Raw genomic sequence first — 26,047 nt, forward strand, 5'->3', positions numbered from 1 at the left:
TCACACAGCTGATTAGTGAGTTACAGCTAGCATAGGCATGTAGTCCCTGAAGTCTGGCTGCAGAAGCCAGGCTCTTAACCACGAGGCTATAAAATACTAATTCATTTTTTTGTTGTTAAAAAGGGGGGGAAAGTGATCAGCATTTTAACCAATTGGCCTCCTAACAGAGTTGTGAGAGTCAAAATCTAAGCAAGAGGAAGGAAAAAACAAGATTCTGTGTAGGCCAAACAGAGACCATATACCCATTCTTTTACTGTACTTTAGAACAGATCTCTATCTACCAAAATTCACAGTACATAGTACATTGCTTTTGGCTATAAAATACAGAATTTAACAGGAAAATAACTTCGGATTTTAATCAAACTTGGAGCTAAAGCAGACACGTAAGAGTTTTTAATTTGCCAGATATTCTTTTAATGAGAATTATAAAAGACCAAAAACATTTTTTTTGCAAACTGCCTCTTTTTTTTAAACAAATGACTTGCTTTTAATTACAAATACTGTGTGAGACGATGCCTTCTTTTGCAAAATGAATAAATACAAGAACAAATTTTAAACATATGTGATTTGTCCAAGGTATTTGGGGGGAGGGGGAGAGCCTGATTTTTTTTTTCCAGTATTAAAAAAAAAAAAAAAATCAGTACTCCCTAACCTTACAAAGAATAAGTTTGAAGGTATGACTCAACTGGAGAAGAGAAAGAGAGAAAGAGAGAGAGATCACTTTATAGCTGCTTTAAATAGCTTCTGATAATTCTTCCAATGTTACCTTTCCTTTCTGAAACTCTTATCTTCACAAAATAGTTGAATTTAAAATATTGCTAATGAACTGATTAATGGGGAAAAAGAAAATATGTATTGAACACATGTATAAATTTTACCATAAACAATTATGCATATCAAAAAGACACTAACTTTAAAAAGGTACAAAAAAAAGGAAAAACCTGAATTACAGAAAAGGAAGTCAAATTTATTTAATGAAAAACTAGAATTAATAAAAATTAGCAAATACACACAAAAAAATATACATACACAGCAGCACTATGTATTGACTCACATAGGGGAAAAGCAGTGGTCCAAGACCACTCAACATGGCTTGTCAGTTAAAGGAAAAAAAAACCCAAACACACACACACACACACACACACACACACACACACACACACACACACACTCTCACACACACACACAAAAAACAAGAACCCAATATTTTTTAACAGTACACTCGATCTACAACAAACACAAATTCAGAATTATTTTACAATGCTTCCTTTCTTAATACAAAAGATGCCCATCTTGGGTGTATATATATATTTTTTTTTCAGTGGTTTACTGTTGACTTATTTTTAAATATATTAGTGTTACTACATGCAACTGTTTCCTGTATTTAACAGCCTTTCCTTTTATTTACCTTCATGTGTCTAGCTTCCACCTACCAAAAGCTTCTGGTTGGTAGGCAGACAGGTGCCTTATTCTCTGTGAAACTGAATGCAATGGTTTTAAACACTGGCCAGAAAATGTTTGATTGCCATTTCAACACATGGAAATAGTTACATTGATGCCTAAATTGCCATTTTCTGCAAAAAGCTGTGCAATGCTGGTGTCAAAGACTAGGCAGTCACTATTCATAATGGCTGTTGCAATTCCCTCATGAATAGATCGAGGAGTGGCTTCCCAAGTCAATCGCCGCCTATGACCATTTAGCTCAAGTCGATAAGCAAAATTTTCAGCTTGCTTGCGTGTTCCTATCAGCTGTACAATTGCAAAGAACTGCTGGTGACCATCGTATTTTTCCTGTTTCTCCAAGACTAACATGAAGTGAAAGCCAAAACAGGACTGCATCATCACCCAGTCAACAGCACCAGGAAGATTAATGTCTGTAGCAAGGAAAACTATATCCTCTCCCTGTAGGGTTGTAATAGACTTATGCTGATGCATCAGATGCGGCATTACAGCATCCAAAGAGCCTTGCCATTTACAGGAAGCACCAGGGCACGGACAGGAATAAGGCCTAAACTCACAGAGCTCTTCATGGTCTGCTTTTTCTGTGTGTGGCAGAGTTATTTCACATCCAGAAGAGGCATATTTACAAGGGAAAAGTACTGAATTGGCCACCTTCTCCATAGCCAAGTTGCGAATGGATCCCAACGGGCCCCGGCAAGTTGGACAACATGTGAGCTTTGGGCGACAGTTGCTACAAACAAGATGGCCACTCTGACACTGAAGAATGGGTGGTAACACATAGTCAAAGCAGACCGGACACTCAAAAAGACTCGCCAAGTCATTGTTGGACGCAGTTGTGCCAGTCAGGGCAGGTACCCTCTGGGATGGTGTACACTTTGAGGTTCCAGTAGGTAATGCTGTTGCAGTCTGACGGCTCATTTCTGTAATAAAAAACATAAATAAAAATAAAAGGAGGCAGGAGAAAAATAATTACAACTATAACTTGTTTTATATAAATAATGTTTACATGCCAGAAATACTTAAGTTTCATGCAAAATTTACTGTAAGCAAAAGAATAAAGGAAAATAGGGTTTAAAAAAACATAAATTACGTGAAATACGTGCATTGTACACTGGATAAAAGCTCTTTTCAAAATGTTCCAGAGCACATTTAGAACTCCTTTTCTCTAAAAAATGTTAAAAAACATCATCCTTGGATGGACTGTATGGAATAAATGCTAAAATAGAAACTGGACCATAAACAACTAAGGAACACTGTACAAGTAGTTTAAGTTCAATGCAATCAGTTTTGACTGGAATTTTTCCTCCCTCTCTGTGTTCAACTGCCCTACTCATTCTGTTTCTTCCTCATTCTTAAGTCAGCTGTTGATAGCTCCAGTGAGTTATACGTGATCCAAAGGATCTCCAGGGCACTTTGATTAACTCCTCCTAATGGTGAACAGTTATCTGCTCTAGAGGTGTATTTGGGAAAGGGAAGGGGTTACAAGGGGAAGGGTCTACTGCCATTCTATCATCAGTCTCCATGGAATGTTAACACCAGCTAGGTATTAACCTTGTTTCCTACTGATCTGTGCCCCCTTCAAAAGTGAGGAAGTATGGAGGAGAAATGGAGGGCCATCCTCAAATAAAAGATTTGAGTGTGGTATTCAAAGAAAGTAAACCATTCTATTCTACTTCCATTCTATAATATAAATCAGGTGTAATTTGCAAAGCGGAAGGAGAGTCAGGAAAAGATAAATAAAGAATAAAGATAAAAAGCATCAGAAAGACTCACACAACATTGGGGGTGAGGGATAGAGCCAACAGGTAAAGAACTCCTTGTACCCTAGAGTTCACCAGTGTTGCTGAAGCATTCATCAGTACAGTGATAAACATTATTTAAGAAATAAATGCCATCTGGAAGAAATGATCAACAATATTAACTAACTTGTTAAGCTAAATGAAAGATAAAACAAGCCACCTTTTCCCAGGAATCTACCTTTGCTAGGATATAGTGGGCCGCTTTCTTGGGGGTGACAAAAAAACCAGTCTACTAGACGTCCTAAGAGTATATACTCCCAATAACCATAAGCCATATTTCTACAAAATTAAAATTTAACTCCTCAAATGTTTTCTCAATTATAACTGTTATTGTTGGAAAGAATTTAACTTTGAAAACATAATGCTGTTATCAATGTGACCACATAAATGCAATTTGGCTTCTATTACTCATAGATTGCTCAAGGATAGACACCTTAAATGGGGACTGGGAGTGAAAGAAAAACAAAAAAAACCCCAAACAGATCAATTCCACTGTCACTAAAGGTATATTCTAAAGTACAAGGGGAAACAAAAGTACCACAGAATTCTATCATAATGTGGCTCATCACATGGATTTAGGACAACAGGAATCAAGTCTCATCACTGAAGCCCTCTATAACCCCGGTATTCCAGCCCAACAAAAGCACTTTATAAAGGAAGTCTGCTGTAATCCAGTTTCCCCTGAGGAGATGCTTTGTGCATATGATGACCCATGCATTTTGTTTTAGGTCACTAGTAAAACAATGGGCTTATTAGCATTGCCAAAATATCCTGTATGTGTGCTGTATGTTTATTTCATGGTCCATTTTATGCTGCTCAGTTAAGAGCAACATAGTAACTAGGAAGTGGTTCCTTGGGCACAAAATAATCTAAGCCACCAATGCCTTTCAAATCACTAAACCAAAACAGCTAGTCACACATCGAGAGGCAGTAAACTCAGTTTGTATTCAACATAATGTAACTATTAAGCAAGAAAAGTATTACTGTTTTAATTTCTTGACCAAGCAAAATAGTTATACATTTATCATCAATAGTTCAGGCTCATGTTACAATGTACATTATTTTTCCAACACTGTAGAAAGCACAACTTAAATTCCTATTCAAAGTGTGAGAACAAGCAAAATGTGGCTTCTATTTCTTGTAAATGGAAGTATTACAGAAGAGCAGCTGCTAAAGCCTCCCAAAGCTCGGAAGGTGGAACCCAGCTCCATCTTCAGAGAAAGAGCCCCAAGCCACACACAAACCTACAGTAGGAACCAAGGACTCAAGTGTCTGGACAACTCTGCAGGAGTCATGACATAACCTGAAGTTTGATTTAAACTGAGAAAAGTACAGCTGATCAAAGAAAACATCACTTCCAGCTCAATTATGGTGCAGCCATTCCCTGATCCATTTAGATTCCACTGGCTCACACAACTTTCCCATTTCACAGTTTAAGCAACCCAATCTCTTAATGGCAGTACCTTTTCTCTTCTTTGTCCCAGATGCTGGTAAACAAGTGAGCAAGACGCCCCTCCAGGAGTACAGAAAAGGTAAGGGAGGCTTCCCCGTCATGAGAAGCCACCTAGTAGCTCATAGCCTTTCCCCCAGAAGTAAAGACGACTTGCAACAGAGGGACGTCCTGGACACCTTTTGTTCCTAACATGTCCCGGGTCAAGTTTTCAAGAAGGGAAGGCACGTGCCCTGCTCCATACACTGCATTCACTCCTCAGAAGCACTGGCTACAGAGGCAGAGAACTGAAGCCCCCATTCTGTCTCAAGAGGAGCCGACCACACCTCCCCATGAGCTCAAAATCGCCTGCGTCTCCAAAAATGGGAGCCATTGCCGAGCTGTCCTCTGCTGGGCCCTAAACCTCCGTCTGTCTGTCTCGGAAGTCTATCTTCCCCAAATTCATCGGCTAGACTCCAACCAGCTCGGTGAAGGACAGGACTGTAGGGTGCGTGGAGGCGACCGGAAGAGGACTTGCGCTCTCGGTGCCCGCTCGAGCTACTACTGCAGGGTCCGGCCCGCAGCGGGGAGAGCCCGCTCCACGCAGAACGTCAGACGGCCGCAGGAACGCTGTGCTCAGGGCGGCGGCTGCCTCTGCGGGCGAAGGGCGGGGCGGCGCACGGGGGCGGGGATTAAGGCTCCACCCCACTCAGCCTAGAGCAGCTCTAAAGCACGCAGCTCGCAACTCCCACCAGCCACCCAGCCAGGCTAAACCGGAGATCCCCGCGAACCTGGCGACACTGCGCACGCCACAGCATTTCCACCAGCTTACAAGTAGGTGGAAACACTCCGCTTCTGGAGGCCCAAACAGTCAGATATCAGCAATTTTGGTTGGTTTCGGCTGGTTTAAACCCAACATCTGCACAGAATATATGGGAAATCCGTGGCCAGACAAGCACTCTTCTCTGCACTACACTCTCCCGGTTAACCGTGAGAACGCTAGATTTTTATACAGTAAAAACATTCTCCCTACTTCGTTCAATAACTATTTATCGGGCGTCAACTACCTTATTTCCTCAATTGTAACTCACTTCCCCATTTTTACCGCACCTTGTTTTAAACTCCCCCTTCTCCCTTCGAGAAGACTTCGTAGTGAGACATAACCATATTAAACTCCTGCTTCAACCTTCAAGTTGAGATTTTATTCTCTTCCCACTCTAGGAAAGCCATCTTAAACGGCCTTATTAAACAGAGTAGCTTGTTTACAAGCATTACCCTTGCCCCAATAAAGTCCAGGGCCTCAGATTTGCATTGCGTCAGCTCAGGCATTCAGAGGTTTAACCTGCCATTACATCATGCTTAGGGCAGCCAATAAAGGCAGCAAGAGCTGGTAGTGGGGAGTGAACCCTATGCTGCAAATTGCAGATTGCCCATTTTCAGCATAAAATCTTAACTCTAATCACTTACCCACCCTATACAGTGTGTTCAGTCACCTCAACCTCATTTTGATATTAGGAAATCATTAGGAATAGAAATATAATTGAAAATACAGTCTGTTCACTGACAAATATAAATTACTATTACCTACGTTTTCATTTTCTAATACATATTCATTCTATTCAACAGTTAAGTCTCAGGTTTCTAGAGCAGACTCCAAATGTTTTAGGCAGGAAAAACTCTTTCCCAACAGAATTAAGACAAGAGTCTACATGTGTAAAACAAATAAAAGGGATGACAGATTTCTCAAGCCAAAGAAAAATTTTTTCCCAAACTTCCAAAGGACCTATACAGATCCTTACAACACTATCTGAAAACCATTAACCTATGGACAAACCTCGCAATAAGTGAGTCAGAACAGTAAAAATGGAAGTGTTCTGGAGCCATCTACACTTGGATTCAAACCCAGTCTTCACCACCCGCTCAGCTGTAAAACTGGGACAATATTTCCAGCCTTGCATGGCTTTTGTCTGGATTAAGGGAGATGGTTAAGTTACATATATCATACGTGGTACATATTCCAAAATATGTAAGCACTCACACAATTCCAAAAGTTAACTTGTTTTGCCTGAGTTCATCAACTAGTTAGAGACCTAGAACTTGTGGGTTCCAGATATATACTCTAAAAGATGCCTTTAGCTTGTAAGGTTATCAAAAACGTATACCAAAGATCAACTGCCATTTAACTAACTTTTAGCACAATATAGAATTTCTCTACTAGGTAAAACATTTTTTTAAACTGGTTTTATGAAGGAAAATTTCACAAAAACTGCATTACACCAAGACAAGCCCATAGAATCCAAAGTTAGCAAAAATCCAAAATTTACCAAGAGTGCACTATTACCTACCCTTTCTAAAATAAAGCCTACATCTTAGGCCCCGTTTGGTATAAAGTTTAAACAGATTTTAATTTAGATTAAAACACTTTAGAATCAGCCTTTAATGTTGCCTTAGTAATTTCAGAGCATTTAACCATTGCTTTGCCACATTCATAAACTTACAAATAGAAGTAAACAATCTTAAACTTTTATTCTCAATTTCATGAGGGAACCTTTGTTTCCTATTTCCTATTATAAATTATAAATGACTGATGAAGGATTTCTCTGATTAAAATGAATACACAACAATGTTGTGCTTTTCATTTTCTTGCAGTTTACTAACGTTACTGTGGCCTGCAAATAATGGCCCCCCTCAAAGATGTCCACATCCTAATGGTTTGTCTACCTCAGACGAAATTAAAACTAAGGCAAGTCTCCTTAAAAATTCAACAGCTTAAAATGCCAAAAGTTAAAAATCAAACTTTATAAAACCATAATGCCAAGAAAAAAAAATAAGCAATCTATTTTTAGTTTCCAGAACTGCACCAAAGTAACGGGAATTTTAAAAAATTATACGAAGTATTTTCCTAAAAGCTCTATTTTCCTGAAGATAATTCAGAAGACGTTGTAGCCACAGAGTCAGTTATGTGTCCAGTAAGAGTGATAATCTGAAGTGGGGAAAGCCCAGGACAAAAGACCTGATAGAAGACCTGTAAAACCAGAAGTCTGAATAAAGGTGATGACAGTAAACGGAGAGGAAAATGAAAACCATAACTTAAATGTGTAAAGCAAAGTACATTTGCTTTTTAACGCCTAACACTGTATTTTGAGGCTTCTACACTTGGTAAAAAAACAACATATACTTAAACCAGAACCCATTAGGCACTATGCTAGATACCAAACTGTAATAATGGATGAAATGCAAAGTAGAAGTGAAATGCCTGTGACACATCTAAGAGATGTAACTCTCATACTCTGCTGGTGGGAATGCAAAATAGTATCACCATATCCTGTCACTGCAGAAAGTCCTATTGGAAAGCATGATTCTACATCCTAATTTTATTTTACTAGCTATTATCCTTATTATTTTTATTTCACATTGAAACTACATTAACATCAAGAATGAAAGTATTAACATCTCCCAAAACAAGGCAGGTCATTTAATGCGCTAATAGTGAAACTTTCCCTTTCCCACCTGCCAGGATAAAGACTGGACTAAACTTCAAAACCTTTATCAAAACAATCATTTAAACCTAACTGCAACCATTCTGATTTCATTTCTCACAACTATATCATAAGACAAATACCCATCTTTTTCTTCCCCTTGAATCCTTAATTATGATTCATTTTTTTGGTATGGCCATAGTACCTCAAAAAAGTTTTCAGAAAGGGCATGTAAGCGATTAAGTCTCAGTCTTAACAACCTGAAGCTCTTGCACAAGCTTAGAATTCTAGTTCACACCCTTTACCCCTAGAACTACATAAATTCTGCTGTCTTCTGACATGTAACCATGTAGATGAAAAATCTAATGTCATTTTTATTCTCATTCATTTGCAGGTAACATTTTCTACCCTGACAGGTGGCTTCTAAGACTCTGATCTTTGGAAGAAATTTTCATCAAAACATCCAGATATATACCCTCAGCACTTGCCAAACACCAGGTGAGTATTTTCAATCCCAAGACTCAAGTCTTTTACCTTTGTGGACCTTTCTTCTAATTGTTCTTTGACTCTTACCATTACTCAGTTCTTTTCTTCACATAATTCTGATACTGGCTCTCCTGGATGTATCTTCAAGTCACTTATATATTTTTTTCTCATAATTCCAATCTTTGTTTTGCACTGCATTCCAAGAGAACTCATTAAGTTCTAATTCATAAATTTGGTTTTGCTAAAGTTACCTATCTCTTGATATGCTAAAGTATTTAATTATGTAGATACCCTCAATTTCCAACAAGGGAACAGAGAGTTTGATGGCAGGAATGGCTACTTCCCCTTCCTTTCCCTGAAGTTGGAATGGCCATATAAATTCATACTGCATTGCTCTTGTACTTCCTTAAACGCTCTATTAAAGTTTTCATGTCCCTCATTGGAGCTTCATTGTTGGTTGGTTTCATTCTTACTGCTATAACCTAAATGGTTCCAGGGTCAGCAAGTTAAATACTGAGGCAGAGGAGGGACTTTCCTCCATTCTCACTAAAACAGCTGCCCCAAATATTTATTAATAAGCATACTTATGTACCAGGTATTGTCCTCAATGAGCTTCCAGGTTAAGCATTTACTCCCTGCATTATAGACAGGAAAATAGATTTCAAAATAAAGTAAATATTTCAGATCACAGAACTACTTTAAGAAAAAAAAAGGAAGTTGGAGCAATCTGATCGAGGAGGACTTAGAAGGGGTGACAAATGGCATCCTAGGCAAACAGACATTATGAAAAATTTTAGACTTGGAGAAGATCTTAACCAACTCTCTCATTTTCAGAAGAGAAAAATGATACAGAGAGGTTAACTTGCTAGATGTTGTATAAAGTAGGTCAATGTTCTAATCTGGGCAATATGTTATAATTTCCTAGATCCTTTCAAAGTACATATGCTTTGGATATTTTCTCATTCAACTTGAAAAATTAACCTTTTCTGAATTTAAGTTTAATAAGATTCAACTGTCTTGCTTTCCCTCCCAACACAAGAGAGATCCCAATGTAGCCAGGAGAGATTAAAAAAAAAAAAAAAAAAAAAAAAAAAAGATGGGAGATAAAACCTGAAAACCTGAACAAATGAGTTACCTTAAGTCAGCTCCTTCAGCAACTTAGAGGGGGCTTTCCTGATCACTTTATTTCTAAAGGCCAGATCACCCTTCTTACTGTCTTCATATTATCTCTTGCCATATGAAATTCTCTTACTAAATAACTTATTGTCTATCTTCTGCCCGTCTCTCCACAATACCAGCTTTTCACTGATAACAGCAATTCTCAAACTTTTTTGGTACCAGGAACCCTTTACACCAATAACTGGCAAACTACAGCTACAGACCACTTGCCTGTTTTTGTAAGTAGTTTTATTGGAACATAGTTAAGCCCATTCATTTACATATTATCTGTGACTGCTTTCAAGGGTGGAGTTGAAAAGTTGACCCTATGACTACTAAAGCTAAACCTATCTGGCCATTTAAGAAAAAATTTGTCTTTACTGCTTTAAAGTTTTAAAAAATTATTGAGGACCCCAAAAGAGTATTTTGTCAATGTGGTTTATATGTATTAATATTTACAATATTAGAAATTCAAGCCAAGAACTTTAAAAATATTTATGTTAAAATTACCATCACATTTTTTACATAACAAGTAAAAATCTGTTACATGTTAAATGTTTATGAAAAGTAACTATCTTCCATAATAGGGAGAAGAGTGTTTATGTTTTACATTTTTTGCAAATCTTTTTAATATCTGATGCAATAAAAAATACTGTTGGATAGTTAATATCTGCTTCTGCAGTTAATCTGTGAAGATACCACATATCGTGTAGCCTCTGGGAACCTCACTTTACTCTCATGTCTCATTACTGTGAAAAAAAGTTTTGACCCTCAAAGGGTCTTGAGTACTCCCAGGATCCCTGAACCACTAACTTTTGGTTCAAGAGCTCTGTACTACAATATAAACTTCATCAGAATAGACCTTGTTTATTTTGCTCACGCTTCTATCTCCAGCACCTAGGACAGTACCCAGCCCAGACCAGGTACTCAAATATTTCTGGAAGGAATGAATAAATCAAGTACAACAGTATGAAAGATTCCAAATAAAAGAAACAGCATGTATACAACCAGAACTCACTCATCCCTGATGACCCCTAAGGTAGAATATACCTGTTACTTGATATAACATTAAAGAGAGTGAATTCACAACTAAATTTAAAATTCACTTTAAATAACACTATTTTACAACACACTATGCTTATCTTTGACAAAGGAGCAAAAGGCAATACAATGAAGAGAAGACAGTCTTCAACAATTGGTGCTGGAACAGCTGAGTATCCACATGCAAAAAAAAAAAAAAAGGAATCTAGACACAAATCTTACATCTTTCACAAAAATTAACTCAAGTGGATCACAGATCTAAATGTAAAACATAAAACTCCTAAAAGATAACAACACAGGAGAAGCTCTAGATGACCTTGGGTTTGGCAGTGACTTTTCAGAAACACCAAAGGCATGAACCAGGAAAGAATCAACTAATTAAGTGGACTTGATTAAAAGTAAAAATGTCTGCTCTGCAACAGTCAGGAGAATGCAAAGACAAACCAGACTGGGAGAAAATGTTTGCAAAAGACATATCTGATAAAGGACTATATTATCCAAAATACAGGACAGAACTCTTAAAACTCAACAAGAAAGCAAACATGCCAATTAAAAAACGAGCAAAAGACCTTAACAGACACCTCACCTCATCAGATATACAGATGGCAAAGGAGCATATGAAAAGGTGCTCCACATCATTTGTCATCAGTGGAATGCAAATTAAAATAAAAATAAGGTACCATCACACACCTTTTAGAATGGCAAAATCCAGAACACTGACAACAGCAAATGCTGGTAGACATGTGGAGCAACGGGAACTCTCATTCATTGCTGGTGGAAATGCAAAATGGTACGGCCACTTGGAAGGCAGTTTGGCAGTTTATTCAAAACTAAACGTATTCCTCCTGTAAGATCCAGCAATCATGCTCCCCGGTATTTACCCAAAGGAGTTGGAAACTTATGTCCACACAAAAACCTGCACATAGATGTTTACAGCACCTTTATTCATAATTCCCAAGACGTGGCAGCAACTAAGATGTCTTCCTATAGCGAAGACGTAAACTGTGATACATTCATACAATGGAATATAATTCAGAAATTTTTAAAAATGAGCTATCAAGCCACAAAAACATATGAAGGAAACTTAAATACATACTGCTAAGTGAAAGAAGCCAGTCTGAAAAGGCTACATACTGTATGATTCCAACTATATGACATGCTGGAAAAGGCAAAGCTATGGAGGCAGTAAAAAGATCAGTATTTGCCAGAGACTGGGCAGAGAGGGGATGAATAGGTGGATCACAAAGGATTTTTAGGGCAGTGAAACCATCCTGTATGCTACAGTTGTGCGTACATATCATTATACATTTGTCAGAACTCATATAATATATAGCACTAAAAGAGAACCATTAATGTAAACCATGGACTTTGGGTGATAATGATGGGGCAGGGTGAATACAAGAAATTTCTGTATCTTCTGTTCACTTCTGCTGTGAATCTAAAACTGCTCTAAAAAATAAAGTCTGTTTTAAAAAATAACAACAACACTAGGTGGTGAAGTAAATCATTTTATCACCATAAACACAGTCTAAAAAACTGAATATATTTTCATATCAAGTCTCTTAAGTTTTCAAAACATTTGTTTGTGACATCACAGTTCCATAAACCCATTCATTCCTAGGTAGTAGTTTCATTTTTTAGTAATGCACCACTGGTAACCTACCTTAAGAATATACCTATGCATATACCTATATTAATTATTTTGATATTGGGCAAAACTACAATATCCAGGGTCTCAAGTTGCTCATTTGTGAAACAATCAAACTAACAACAAGATTTCTGGACTTTTAACTGAGATCAAGTATATGGGAACATTTAGTATATTATTAACAAAACACTCAGTGATGTTTACAGAGCCATACTAGGAACCCTGCAAGGAATCACTACATTAAAAAGACCCAGATTATACAGGATTTTACTGAAAACTGCTGTTTCAACGTACTGTGTTCATTTTCATAACTTCAACTTGGGACTGTGTTGGAAACATGATAAAGATAAGAGTTTGCTATGAAAGAAGCTTCAAACTGAGCATCTACCAACCTGTAAGGCTTCATGTCAGCAGCTTCATATACAGTCTTTATTTAAGACTCATAAAGAAGGGTGTATCTCCATTTTGCAGATGAGGAAATTGAAACAGAAAAATTAAGAAGTAATAAGAACAGAGCCAGACTGCTTCATTCCTGAATCTTATTTTCTTTCAAATAACTCTTAAAAAAGTATGTATAATCTTCTCACTCTGGCACACAATATTCAACTTAGCATCCAACTAATCTTCAATGTTTATAAAAATTGACCAAAAAAAAAAGTTCCCTAAATTCTTTAAATTAAATCTGTAGTCATAGCAAGTAGTTGATTTTTGAAATTTTTTGTATCAGAGTGGTATAATCTAAGTCATTAAACCACCAGACATTAAATCAAAGCAAAGAATCAAGAACAGAGGTAAGAGCAGAGAAATAAAAGAAGCAGCGGACTTCCCTGGCGGTCCAGTGGTTAAGATTCCACGCTTCCACTACACGGGGTGCGGGTTCAATCCCTGGTTGGGGAACTAAGATCCCACATGCCACATGGCACGGCCAAAAAAAAAAAAAAGAGTAAAAGAGTGAAAGAAGCAGGAAGCGGGTCAAAAATAGGCTCTCAATTTTTTTATGTCCTACCACATATCACTAAATAGGATTTTTGGGAATTCACTTGAAATTATTGAAACCACGTCAGTCATGATTACAACACAGTCACTACTGCAATATAACCAAAGCTCACAGTGTCTAGATAAAAGCAGCCAAATACTATTCACTTAGTTACATGTCCAAGTTTGAATACAACTGTTCACTACCCTGATTATGTTTTATATTCTCTCAGGATGTAAAACTGTCACTCATTCCAGTAGATCTTTGTTCTTTTGCTCCATCTTGATGTTAAGCTATGCTTTCTAAATCTGCCTCATAAAATATCTTGTACCCACTTCTGCACTGTAACATTCATCTTCCCATTCTTCCTGACAAATAATGGTAAGTAAATACACACATACAGAGAACAAAAATTTAAAGCATATCTAAATTGGTAGTAACCTATGAAGAGTTGGTGATACTAAGCTAAACAGAAAAGAACCCATTGCTTGAGGCAAAGAAATTAAAGAAATGAGGTAAAAAGTCACACCAGAGAGTCTTAATATATCAATACGTTGATATTGATAGCTCTTTACTACTTTTGCAGAAAAATAATGGAATTTATAGGGGGAAATGCCATATTAAAAAATTCATGGAGCCTTATTCAAACAAAATTATATTCCTTTGAAAGAGTTATAATCTGTGTCTTCATAAGCATCACATCTGAAATTCTAACCAAATCATTTTAGTTATTTCAAATAAGGATACAACACACGAATTAACTTAGACTCTAATTTTCCTCAAACTAAGATTCTGTTCTTGGGGTGGGTGCCACATTTCTCTACAAAAATTTTTGTTTTATTTTCCTGTGTTTAATAATCTAAAAAACAGCAATAGCACATTGTGAATCATCTAAATCCACCTGTTAGCCATGTAACTGAATGTTCCTATTTACATTTATGGTCACACTAGCTCCAAGTTGGTACTACAGTACTCTAATTATGGGAGGCTAAAGAGAAATACAGAGGGGGACCTAATATATAAATGATGCATTTGTGTGAAGTGAAGCCCAAATGACATCATGGTTTTCACTGAAGCACTTACACATTGGTAAGAAAATGCATCATGTGGTGACCACAACATATGGGATAACTTTGGTGTGCTCAACTCAAAAAGAACTTACAGCATAACAGTCAATTGCATAACTCATGTCATTTCAAGACTCCAATTTAGCAGGCAGTATTCAATACTTTCATAAATTAGTATAATTTGAATTTTACTGGTTTTGTAGTTTTGTTTGTATTTAATTTGTAAGTTTTGAGCTGTCACCAACATCTGACAGAGTTGATCAGATCACTGGCTCCTGCCTGGTATTGATTCCTGCTCTTCTCCCCAAAGTCTTGAATTTGGGAGTTTTCCATGGCCCACTTTTCTTCACTTTGGTGATCTCATTCACTCTTGTATTTTTAAAATTCCACTGATACTGCCATGGACTTCAACATTTTTATATCCAGCCCAGATTAAAAAACAAAACCCCTCCAGATGTGTCTTAAACCCCAGATGTGTACACCCTCCTAGACATTCCTACAGAGGAGTGGCCAAAACTGAACTCCTTATCTTCTCCCAGACTACTCAATCAATAGCCTTCCCTCACTTGATGGAAACTCCATGCTTCCAGATACTCAGTCCAAAAGCCTTCAAGCCTTCATGTCATCCTTGATTCTTCTCTACACATCTTGTATCTAAAACCACCAGGAAATCTTACTGTACCTCCTTGAAAAATATATCCAGAATCCAACCACTCCTCACTACCTCTACTACTATTATATAGTCTAAGCCTCAGTATCTCTCAGCTGGATTACTGCAATATCCTTCTAACCAGTCTCCCTGCTTCCATCCTTGTTTCCCACCCCACCCGCCAGATTCCAAGCACAGCAATCAAAACAATCCATTAAAATCTCCCATGTGCAGGTAACAGATAAATCCTACAACAGCCTATAGCCCTACACAATATGATGATGTGTCCCGTTACTCTTTTGACTTTATCTCCTACCTCTTTCTCCCTCACTCACTGTACTAGCCTCCTTGTTCCATAAGGCTAGGTTGTTCCTTTGGGCCTCTGCCTTAAAATACTTTTCTCCTGGATACCCACATAACTAACTCTTTCACCTTCTTCTAATCTTTGCTTGTATATTACCTTCTCAATGAGACCTACCCTGTTCCCTCTATTTAAAACAGTGCCCAGCACTGTGCCCACTGACCCCTCCAGTCCTAATCCTTGCCCATTCTACCTCTCTTCCTCTTCCCTTCCCCTCGTCCATTTCTACTCTGTTGTTGTCAATAAAATGTATGACCTTCTATCAGGCTATACAATTTACTTATTTATTATGTTTGTTGTTGTAGCCCCACCTCACCACCTGGAAAATGGCAATCTGTCTGGTTCAATGATGTGTCCCAAACATTTAAAACAGTGCCTGACACACAGTACAGATTCAATAAATATTTGTTAGATGAATAAATAAATTAGAAGGCAAAAGAGCTTTGGACTTTTGAGCAGTAATATCCAAAGCTAGATGCAACAGAGCAGTACTTTTTAAAATCCACAAAGAAAATGATTAATTAACATTCTAGAAATTCTGTGCCCAACCAAGTCATCCTAAAAGTGTTGAGGGCAGAATAATGATGCAAGGTTTCTAAACATTATTTACATCCCTTAGATCCTGGAGAGGAGTAGGGTCAGGGAGTTTTTCTTTAAAAAATAAGCCTAGTGAAATATTTGATTTTTAATTATTGTGCATGTGAAACTGTTTAGACTAAAAGATAAAGAAATTTAAAAACTTGATATGACAACTGTCACAAACTGCATGCATTACTTGAAAAATTATAAATTTGTTTTCAAAGATTTGATTCCAAGTATTACATAAGATGTGCAGAAACAGACTTTCCTACACTGTTGGAAATGTCCACTGTGAAGGCTTCTAATAAGATTTGGCAGTTTGTTTCAAAATATAAAGTTTGTATACTCTTTGACCCAGTAGTTTCTCTTCCAAGAGTCTATCCAACGATTTACACATTGGCAAAGTTGTACACATATGGATGCCTACAGCAGTCCCGTTTGTAAGAGCAAATAAACTGAAAACAGCCCTAGCTTAAGAAAGTGATTAAATTATGGTCCATACAACAGAACACGATGCTGCCTTTTTTTTCTTTAAAAAAGATAAGACTCATACCTACTAACATATAAGAATCAAATTGTTTAAACAGGTGGAGAAAAAAAAGAAGCCCACAGGATATATTACAATGCCATTTATGTTAAAAGATAAAAAAAGAATTAAGTAAATATGGACAATGACATAGCTATCTATTTTTATATATGTACTCATGTGTGTACATACCATGTAATGGGACAGAAAAGAAACTAGAAGGACATCCAAATTGCAGAATGTGGTTTAAAGACTTAAGGTAACGGGCTTCCCCGGTGGCGCAGTGGTTGAGAACCCGCCTGCCGATGCAGGGGACACGGGTTCGTGCCCCGGTCCGGGAAGATCCCACATGCCGCGGAGCAGCTAGGCCTGTGAGCCAGGGCTGCTGAGCCAGCGCGTCCGGAGCCTGCGCTCCCCAACGGGAGGACCACAACAGTGAGAAGCCCGCGTATCGCAAAAAAAAAAAAAAGACTTAAGGTAAGGGTTTAGAGAAGGGGAAAAGGAGGTGAAGTTTAGAACCAGAAATCACAGAGAACAGAAAGGGGACCACTTAACTACAAGTACACAAATTATCAAGAACAGAAGGATATAGACTATAAGTACAAACTTCATCATTTGGAATAATGCAGTTCAAACATGTATGGTTACTGACAAGTGGTAATCATTAATGGGAAAATATCTACAAGGATTTAAGTCAGATCAAAGAAACAGACTTTAAAATGTCTATGGCTGTCTCAAAAAAATGTGGAACACACATAGACTAGAAACTACACCAAAATGTCTACAATGGTTACTTTTCAATTATCACATTATGAACGATCATGAGGAAGGTGGGGGCTGAATTTCTGTATGCATTTCTCAAATGTTCCATAAAACATTTATATTACTTTGGTGATTAATAATTAAATTTTAGTGCATATTTCGTGTCCCCACACTTTCCTGCTAATGAACTGCTAGTGACTTCATACACAAATTTAAACACTGAGATCAAGAGTTGATTTTGCCTGCTGCATTCTTTTTTTCTTAGTTTTTTTCTTAAAATGCCTCAAATAGATGAATACTTACTTATAGGGAAAAAAATATTTAAAAAACAGCTTATTCACATTTTTAAAAACCCACATATTTCAAGTATGTATACATATATTTTAGTTTATACTTATAAAAAATACCTAAATTTAGCATTTTAAAAGTTAATTCTAAGACAAAATTTATCTGCTCATCTCTCCAAGCAAAATCAAAAGAACACAGTCTACAGAAATTAACTCAGAACTATCTGTATTAACAAGATATCTGAAGCTGTCCCTAAAAAAACTAAATCAGGGACCCTGACAAAACAAAGACAAACAAAAAAACCACAACTCAACTTTAGCTGAGTTCAAAAGAGCTAAAAGGTAAAACACAAAGGGGGAAAAACACAAGTTTTTAACAATTAGATTACTTCATTTAAACCAAAAATTGAAGTAAAAAAGTTAGTGTACAGTACACTTAATTTCACTGTATCAACCATTACTACCTAAGCCTGTCAACATGACAATAATAACTATAACAAGTACAGTATAATACTTCCTATAAAATTCAAGACTGGCATTAAATTTTTCTAATTTTCTAAGAGACTATTTCTCACTGGCAATATCTGCTTTATAAATATAGATTAGTTCTCCAAAGATTTTTCCTCCACTTCTCTTTCTAGTTCCATGTGCTCCCAACCCCCTACTATGCAAAATAAACAAAAACAAAAGCCACAAGTAAGTTCACCATGACTGGGCAACCTCAAACCTAATAAAAGGTCTTTGCCAATATCATTTTGGTCACTGTGGCTCAAACCTAGAGAATAAATTGACCCCCAGATGGACTGTATTATCTATTGATGTATCATTCAGCCTAGAGTTCCTGAAGATTTACACACACACACACACACACACACATCAAAATAAAAGTAACAGGACACATGGGAGCTGGTCATGATAGTGTGTGAAAATGCATCAAGCTGTATCCTTAATATTTGAGCACTTTTCTATATGTAGTTATCCTACACTTCATCAAAAAAGTTTACACTGGGGGCGGGGGGAAGTAATACTATTGCTCTAGGTATTCTAGAATCTCCTGAGAACAATAAGTATCAGGTGTCATAGCTGGTAACGCATCACAGCATCACAGAATCTCTTCTCTCCTCCCCTCTGCTCAGTTTCTCAATATCTCTCTCTCTACTATGTCTTTAACCCGCCATAGTACAGTAATCACTAACTAAATACTCAACCGATGCCTTCACCCATACTTCCTTTAGAAAACACAACAGAAGCCATCAAATGCTGACTTACCACTTCCTTTCCTCCCCTTAGAATGGAAGAAGTGACCCAGGCCCCTGGGCAGTGTCCTGTCACTTTCTCAGACTTCACACTCCGATTATCCCTTTCTCACATCAATCTCTCCCTCTTTTTCTACTGGACCATTTCCTAACACCTGAACATGCTCTCCTTTCTCCCATCTGGCTTATGTGATATTCCTTCTACCTCACTGGATCATTCTGGATGTCTCATAGATATCTTAAATCCAACATATCAGAACTTTTGAGTTTATTTGCTATCCTTCCATTTTCTGAGTTTTATTGCTATCTGTACCACCACCCCCGCCCCCTCTAGTTTTTCCATTCTTGGTAAATAGCACCATGATCCACACAATTGCTCATGCCAGAAACAACCTAATTCCTTCCTTCCCTCACCTCTCATATCTAATCCATCACCAAGCCCTGTTCATTCTGTCCCCAAAATAACATCTCAAATCCATCCACTTCTCTTCGTCTTCACAGCCACCACCTTAATCTAGGTTATAATCAACTATGGTACTTCCTGATCAAAGAAATGGCCTTCTAACCAATTATTCTCCAAACAGCTAAAGCAATCTTAAAAGTTAAAAGCAGATTATGTTTCTACTTTAATTAAAACCTTTTGATGGCTTCTCAGTACACTTAAATTCACATTCCTTACTCAGACTCTGCAGGATCTGATCCTTGCCTATCTCTCCCCCTCATCCATTTGCTCCAGAAACACTCTCTTCTCTCAGTTCCTGGAACAGTCCATGTTCATTCCTGCCTCAGGGCCTTTACCTCTGCTGCTCCTTCAACCTGAGATGTTCTCCCTTCTCTCCTTCAAAGGACTAGCTCCTTATCCTTTTAAGGTAGCTTGAATATCACCACTTCTCACAGCAAGTCTCCCTCCCACCATTACTTTTTACTCCTTTATAGCACATATCACAATTTGTAATTCTCTTTTCCCTTACTAGAATGTAAGTGGTAATAGAGAAAGAAATTAAATAACTAATTTTTTCAATTATTGAAGCACTTTCTCTGTGTTAAGTAATGTGCTTTTAAATGCAAGCGTCCCTGCTTTTAGGCAGTGTCCCTGCTCTCATTGAGCTTAAAGTCATAAACACACTAGTAAGTGAAAGAGGCAAGAGACACATCCAGATCTGGCTCTTAACCACTCAGCTACACTGCCACTCTAGCTTTAGGACACAGAGCAAGGAGCAGCAACATGCTTAATACCTGTTCACATGCTAGTGGAAACTAAAGCTTGGAGAGGTTAAGTCATGTGCCCAAAGCAGCACAGACATTTGAGAGATTAAGTACAATCATGAGCAAAGGTACAGAGGTGTTTAAGTGTGGTGAATGTTCAAGAAACAAAAAGAATCCAGTTTAACCAGATATGGCAAAGAAGAAATGCTGGAGGATAAGGCTAGAAGAGCATAATTGAATACTGTGAAGGAATCAGTCATTCAATAAATATTTACTGAGCACCAACTACACGCCAGCAACAGTGCTAAACTCTAGGCCAACAAGGGAGATCAAGGCAAAGTCCTCATAGAGACTGCAGTCTATATCTTGGGAAGCAAAGTAGTAGAGAAAAATTATAGTTCAGCGGGACATGGTTGTAGTAGGGCCAAGCAGAAAGTGCTATGGGAACACGGAAAGATGACATCCAATTCAAGGTGGGGGATCCAGGAAGAGTGCCTCAGCTAAGTGATGTCTAGGCTGAGATTACAGAGCTTAGTTGGAAGACAAAATATGGTGCACACAGGCACTTGCAAGTACACAGTTGAAAATGACAGGAAAGTAACAAAAGCCAGCTCCAGAAGGGTCTGTGTACTTACTATCTCTATGTCAAGGAACTTGGGACTTTAAACTGAAGGCTTTAAGTCACCTATGTTAGAAAGCCTCCTTAAATGGCAGTGGGAAAAACTGAAGGGAGGAGGCAGAGACCAAAAGCAGATAGACACTTAGAAAGTAAAAGAGAAGGACTGAATGTACACGTGAAAATGAGTGAGAGACAGAAGTAACACCAGGTTTGAGATATCCAGACAGTAGAAAAATCAGGGCTCTATGACTCACTGGATACAGAGGATGACAGCCTTGGATGGTTGGAAACAAAGGTTTTAGTTTTAGACACATAAATGTGAAGTACCTTGGTACGTGAAAGTGGAAAATGACGTGCAGGGAAAGACACAGTCAAAAGAATAAGAAGACAAACCACAGACTGGAAGAAAATGTTTGCAAAAGACATATCTGATAAAGGACTATTATCCAAAATGCAGCACAGAACTCTTAAAACTCAACAAGAAAGTGAACATGCCAATTAAAAAATGAGCAAAAGACCTTAACAGACACCTCACCTCATCAGATATACAGATGGCAAAGGAGCATATGAAAAGGTGCTCCACATCATTTGTCATCAGGGAAATACAAATTAAAACAAAAATAAGGTACCACCACACACCTTTTAGAATGGCAAAATCCAGAACACTGACAACACCCAACGCTGCTGTGCATGTGAAACAACAGGAACTCTCATCCATTGCTGGTGGGAATGCAAAATGGTACGGCCACTTGGAAGGCAGTTTGGCAGTTTATTACAAAATTAAATATATTCTTTCCATAAGATCCAGCAATCATACTCCTCGGTATTTACCCAAAGGAGCTGAAAACTTATGTCCACACAAAAACCTGCACACAGATGTTTATAGCAGCTTTATTCATAACTGCCAAAATGTGGCACCAACTAAGATGTCCTCTGGTAGCTGAGTAGATAAACAAACTGGAACACACCCGACAATGGAATAATACTCAGAGCTAAAAAGAACTGAGCTATCAAGCTATGAAAAGACATGGAGGAAACTTAAATGCATATGACTAGCTGAAAGCAGCCAGTGTGAAAAGGGTACATACTGTGTGATTCCAATTACATAACACTCTGGAAAGGACAAAACTATGGAGACAGTAAAAAGATTAGTGCTTGCCAGAAGTTAGGAAAGAGGAAGGGATGAACAGGTAGACCACAGAGGATTTTTAGGGCAGTGAAAACTATTCTGTGTGATACTATAATGGTGGGTACATATCATTATACATTTGTCAAAATTCATAATACACAACACCAAGAGTGAACCATAATGTAAACCATAACCTATGGGTGAGAATGTGTCAGTGTAGGTATATCAATTGTAACAAATGTATCACTCTGATGCAAGATGTTGATAATGGAGGAGGTTATGCAGGAGTGGGGCAGAGTATATGGGAAATCTCTGAACCTTCTGTTCAATTTTGCTGTGAATCTAAAACTCCTCTAAAACATAGTCATAAAAAAAAATGACCTGCGAGCAAGAGAATACATGGGTCAAAGTTTCACAGCAAAGAAATCTGAGTGTCAAGAATACAGTAGTAGGAGGTCAGGAAACAAGTCTGTACTGAGTGTTAGACACTGAGGATATAGGAATAAAAAACCACAATCCCTGCCCTTTTGCAGCAGAAGCTCTAGTTAACTATAGCCTTGGAAAACCAGATGATTCAAAATGCATTAGAAAAATCTCTATTTAAAAGAAACCACTGGACTTCCCTGGTGGCGCAGTGGTTAAGAATCTGCATGCTAATGCAGTGGACAAAGGTTCAAGCCCTGGTCCAGGAAGATCCCACATGCTGCGGATCAACTAAGCCCGTGGCTCACAACTACTGATCCTGCGCTCTAGAGCCTGCGAGCCACAACTACTGAGCCCGCATGCCACAACTACTGAAGCCCGCGCACCTAGAGCTCATGCAACGAGAAGCCCCCACTCGCTGCAACTAGAGAAAGCCTGCACACAGCAATGAAGACCCAAAGCAGCCATAAATAAATAAAAGACTTGACCTTTAAAAAATAAATTTAAAAAATAAATAAAAGAAACCATTAAGGATGCTTTTTAGAGAGGAAAAATTTATACCCAGTTGCTGTTTTTTTTTTTGGGGGGGGGGAGGAAGGGTAGGAAGTTTGAGGTTTTCACATATTGATTTTGTTTGTAATGAGGTCTAGACCAAAAAAACCAAAATTTAAACATTTTTATAAAGTGTGTATGGACATTCCATAATTATAACTGAAAGTGTGTAACAGATTCTTAAGCCAAGAAAAACCTTCAATCTCTAGGAATCAAGTAAATCAACTGCTTTAAAATACAATTTTAAGTGGTTGCTTTGCAAAAGTTACTAAACTTACTTTGTTACCGTCCTTATGTAAGACCTGTTTTCAAAACACTGTATAAGCTGAAAATAAAATCCTATTCTTCATATTATGTCATTGTTGCCATAGCTAGATATTTCCTTTGTAACTCCAATTAACTGTAGCCTAATATTCTTTTTTAAATTACAGATATTGAAGAATATTGCTTGGGCTTCCCTGGTGGCGCAGTGGTTGAGAGTCCGCCTGCCGATGCAGGGGACACGGGTTCATGCCCCGGTCCGGGAAGATCCCACATGCCGCGGAGCGGCTGGGCCCGTGAGTTATGGCCGCTGAGCCTGCGCGTCCGGAGCCTGTGCTCCGCAACGGGAGTGGACACAACAGTGAGAGGCCCGCGTACCGCAAAAAAAAAAAAAAAAAAAAAAAAAAAGAATATTGCTCTACAACAATTTTCTAAGAATTTCCCAAAGCTTAGAGGGAGGACACATTACACTGAATTGAATTAAATTTCTGAATTTGTAGTTTGTGTAATACTTATCCTGAAAAGTTCCATATCTATCAATTATACTTCAGCTTAAAATATTATTAAATGTTACTAAATTATGCTGGAACGGTGTCAAGGGGAGGTTATGTAAAGCAATTCTATAATATATCTAAAGAAAATATTTTGGCAAAGCCGACTTTAGGGTTGCAACTAATTATTCCAGATCACAAAAATCTGTACCTTTAATTTCCAGACCAAAAAAATTACATAATTTATATACTCCTCTTTAGGTCAATATCTACTTGTCACAAAGATCTAACAGCTAACCAAAATCCTCTCCTCCCCAATTTGAGCCCATATTTGCCTGATAAAATTACCAGACCATTACATTTATCACCATACTACACTCTGCTCTTCAGTAATGTCCAAAATAGATGGTGACACCACAGACACCTAACACCCAGAGACTCACTGTTTCACTCTTCCAAGTTAGTTAAGTCCTCAAAAGCAAACTGACCCATTAATTTCATTTTTTAAATTCCAGACCACACAAGACCTACCCAAATGTCTTACTATAGAAATTTCCCAATGCCATCATCTCCAAATGCCTGGACATTTACCACCTAAACCTCTTGTTTTCATTTTTAAGAAGTAACAAAACGCACTAAAAGAAAAAGCCAAGCACTAATGATTTATAATGTAATTTCACATATTCTGGCTTATGCAGTTCCAACATATCCAACATGCCAAGATAATCTCACAAACTTAGTGATTAAACAACAGCCTTAGCAGTAAACATTTATTGAGCACTTAACCATGGGCCTGCCACTGCTCTAAGCCCTAACCCCTTCGCCTACTATCATCTCATCAATTCTCCCAACAGTCCTACGAGGTAGGTACTGTCATTACCCCTATTTTGCAGATAAGGAAAATGAGGCACAGAGGTTAAGCATCTTGTCCAAGGTCACAAACCGGTGGGGCAGGGCTGGAACCAAAGCAGGAAGTCTGACTTCAGAGTCGTGCTCCCAACGTTCAACTGATGCAAAGAGTTAAAAATTTACCCTTGACAGCCCCTTATCAAGAAATGGTAAATGTTCAACTGCTAGAAACCGTCAGTCCGATCACTGTCCTATATCCGTGCTCATGGCTTCTACGACTTTGACAAATCAGCTACACCATCTAATTTTCCAAACACACAAACTGGACTTCTCTAGATGTCAGAGCAAACAAATTCTGAATCTTTCCAGGCACAGGAAAAGAAAAACCTACGCAACGCTGTGGCCCAGATTATCCACATTCCTAAATCATAAATCTGGGAGAGTCGAGAAAGGCCCCCAAACTACCCGACAAATGAAGCCTAGGTAAAGCAAGGTTTACAATAAAAAGCTGGAGCTTCCCTGGTAAGCCGTTCACGCGATCTCTTCTCTAACGACATAAACAAGGGAGGAGGCTGCATTCTTCCCACCGCACAATGAAGGCTCGGGGCGGAGCGGGAGGAAGAACGCAGCACAATCCGGGACGGCCGCTCCCGGGGTCGGGGGCAGGCAGGGGAGGCCAAGGACGGCCGAGTCGCCCGGTCCTGCCCCCGGGCCGGTGCGGGGAGGGGCCGGAGGGAAGGGCTGGCCACTGCCCGCACTCAGCTGACCTCCGCCATGTTGGCCGCACACCCCGGGACCCTTCATAACAAAGACCGGCACCCGGGCGCAGGGCGCGCCGGTCGCCTCCCCCGGCCGGGCCCGCCTCCCAGAAGCGCGGGGGCCGGGCCGGGCGGCGAGGAGGCCCTTCCCCGCCCTCGCCCGGCCGCTCGGGGCAGACCCCCGGCGAGGGCCTGCGGGACCCGGGGCGCCGGGGGCGGGGGCGAGCCGGCTCGCGGCGCGGGGAAGGGCCGGGCAGGGGAGGGGAGGGGCGGGGGGCGGCGCTCGGCCCGGCGGCCGGGCAGCCGGGCTCCGGCCGAGACAAAGGCATCCGGCGCCGGGGGCTGCCCGCGCCCCCGCCCGGGCGGCGCGACCCGGCCCGGCCGCCCTTCCCGCCCGTCGCCATTACCGGGCCTGGGAGTTCTCCTCCCGCAGAGCCCCTCGCGGCCAGCTCCTCCCTCCAGGCCGGGCCCCACTTACCTGTGGGCGGAGAGCGCGCCTCGGACCCCGGTCCTGGCTCAAACGCGCTCCGTCGCCGCCGCCAACCCCGGCCACCGCGGGCAGCGCCACCGCCTTTTCCCCGTGCCGACACCGACGGGACACCGTGGGCCGCCGCCGCCGCCGCTCGAGAGCGCGCCCCGCAACGGCCGCCCCGGTTCCCCCCTGGCCGCCGTCGCCGTTTCGCGCGTCCTCGAGCCCGCCGCGCGCTCCCGCTAAATACCACACACTGCGGCGGCCGCCATGAGGAGGCGCGGCCCCGCGCGCCGGCGGCCCGGAGAGGGCGGGGCTTCCCGCGG

General features: G+C 39.6%; 1 protein-coding gene across 4 annotated transcripts; it reads right to left on the reverse strand.

The window, feature by feature from the left end:
• Window positions 1-946: 946 nt before the first annotated feature.
• On the reverse strand, window positions 947-26,047 carry SIAH1 (siah E3 ubiquitin protein ligase 1). 4 transcript variants are annotated; one of them, XM_067018729.1, is made up of 3 exons: window positions 25,731-25,801; window positions 3,235-3,356; window positions 947-2,381 (listed from the first exon to the last, which is right to left on the reverse strand). In XM_067018729.1, exon 3 carries the CDS (start codon window positions 2,377-2,379, stop codon window positions 1,531-1,533), a length of 849 nt encoding a protein of 282 aa, XP_066874830.1. In that variant the 5' UTR covers window positions 2,380-2,381; window positions 3,235-3,356; window positions 25,731-25,801; the 3' UTR covers window positions 947-1,530. The 4 variants fall into 4 exon arrangements, with proteins under 4 accessions (XP_066874830.1, XP_066874831.1, XP_058899882.1 ...); XM_067018730.1 differs by lacking the exon at window positions 25,731-25,801 and adding an exon at window positions 4,724-4,781; XM_059043899.2 differs by lacking the exon at window positions 3,235-3,356 and having other exon boundaries at window positions 25,731-26,047.

Source organism: Kogia breviceps, chromosome 18, assembly GCF_026419965.1.
Source record: "Kogia breviceps isolate mKogBre1 chromosome 18, mKogBre1 haplotype 1, whole genome shotgun sequence".
Classification (NCBI taxonomy): Eukaryota; Metazoa; Chordata; class Mammalia; order Artiodactyla; family Physeteridae; genus Kogia; species Kogia breviceps.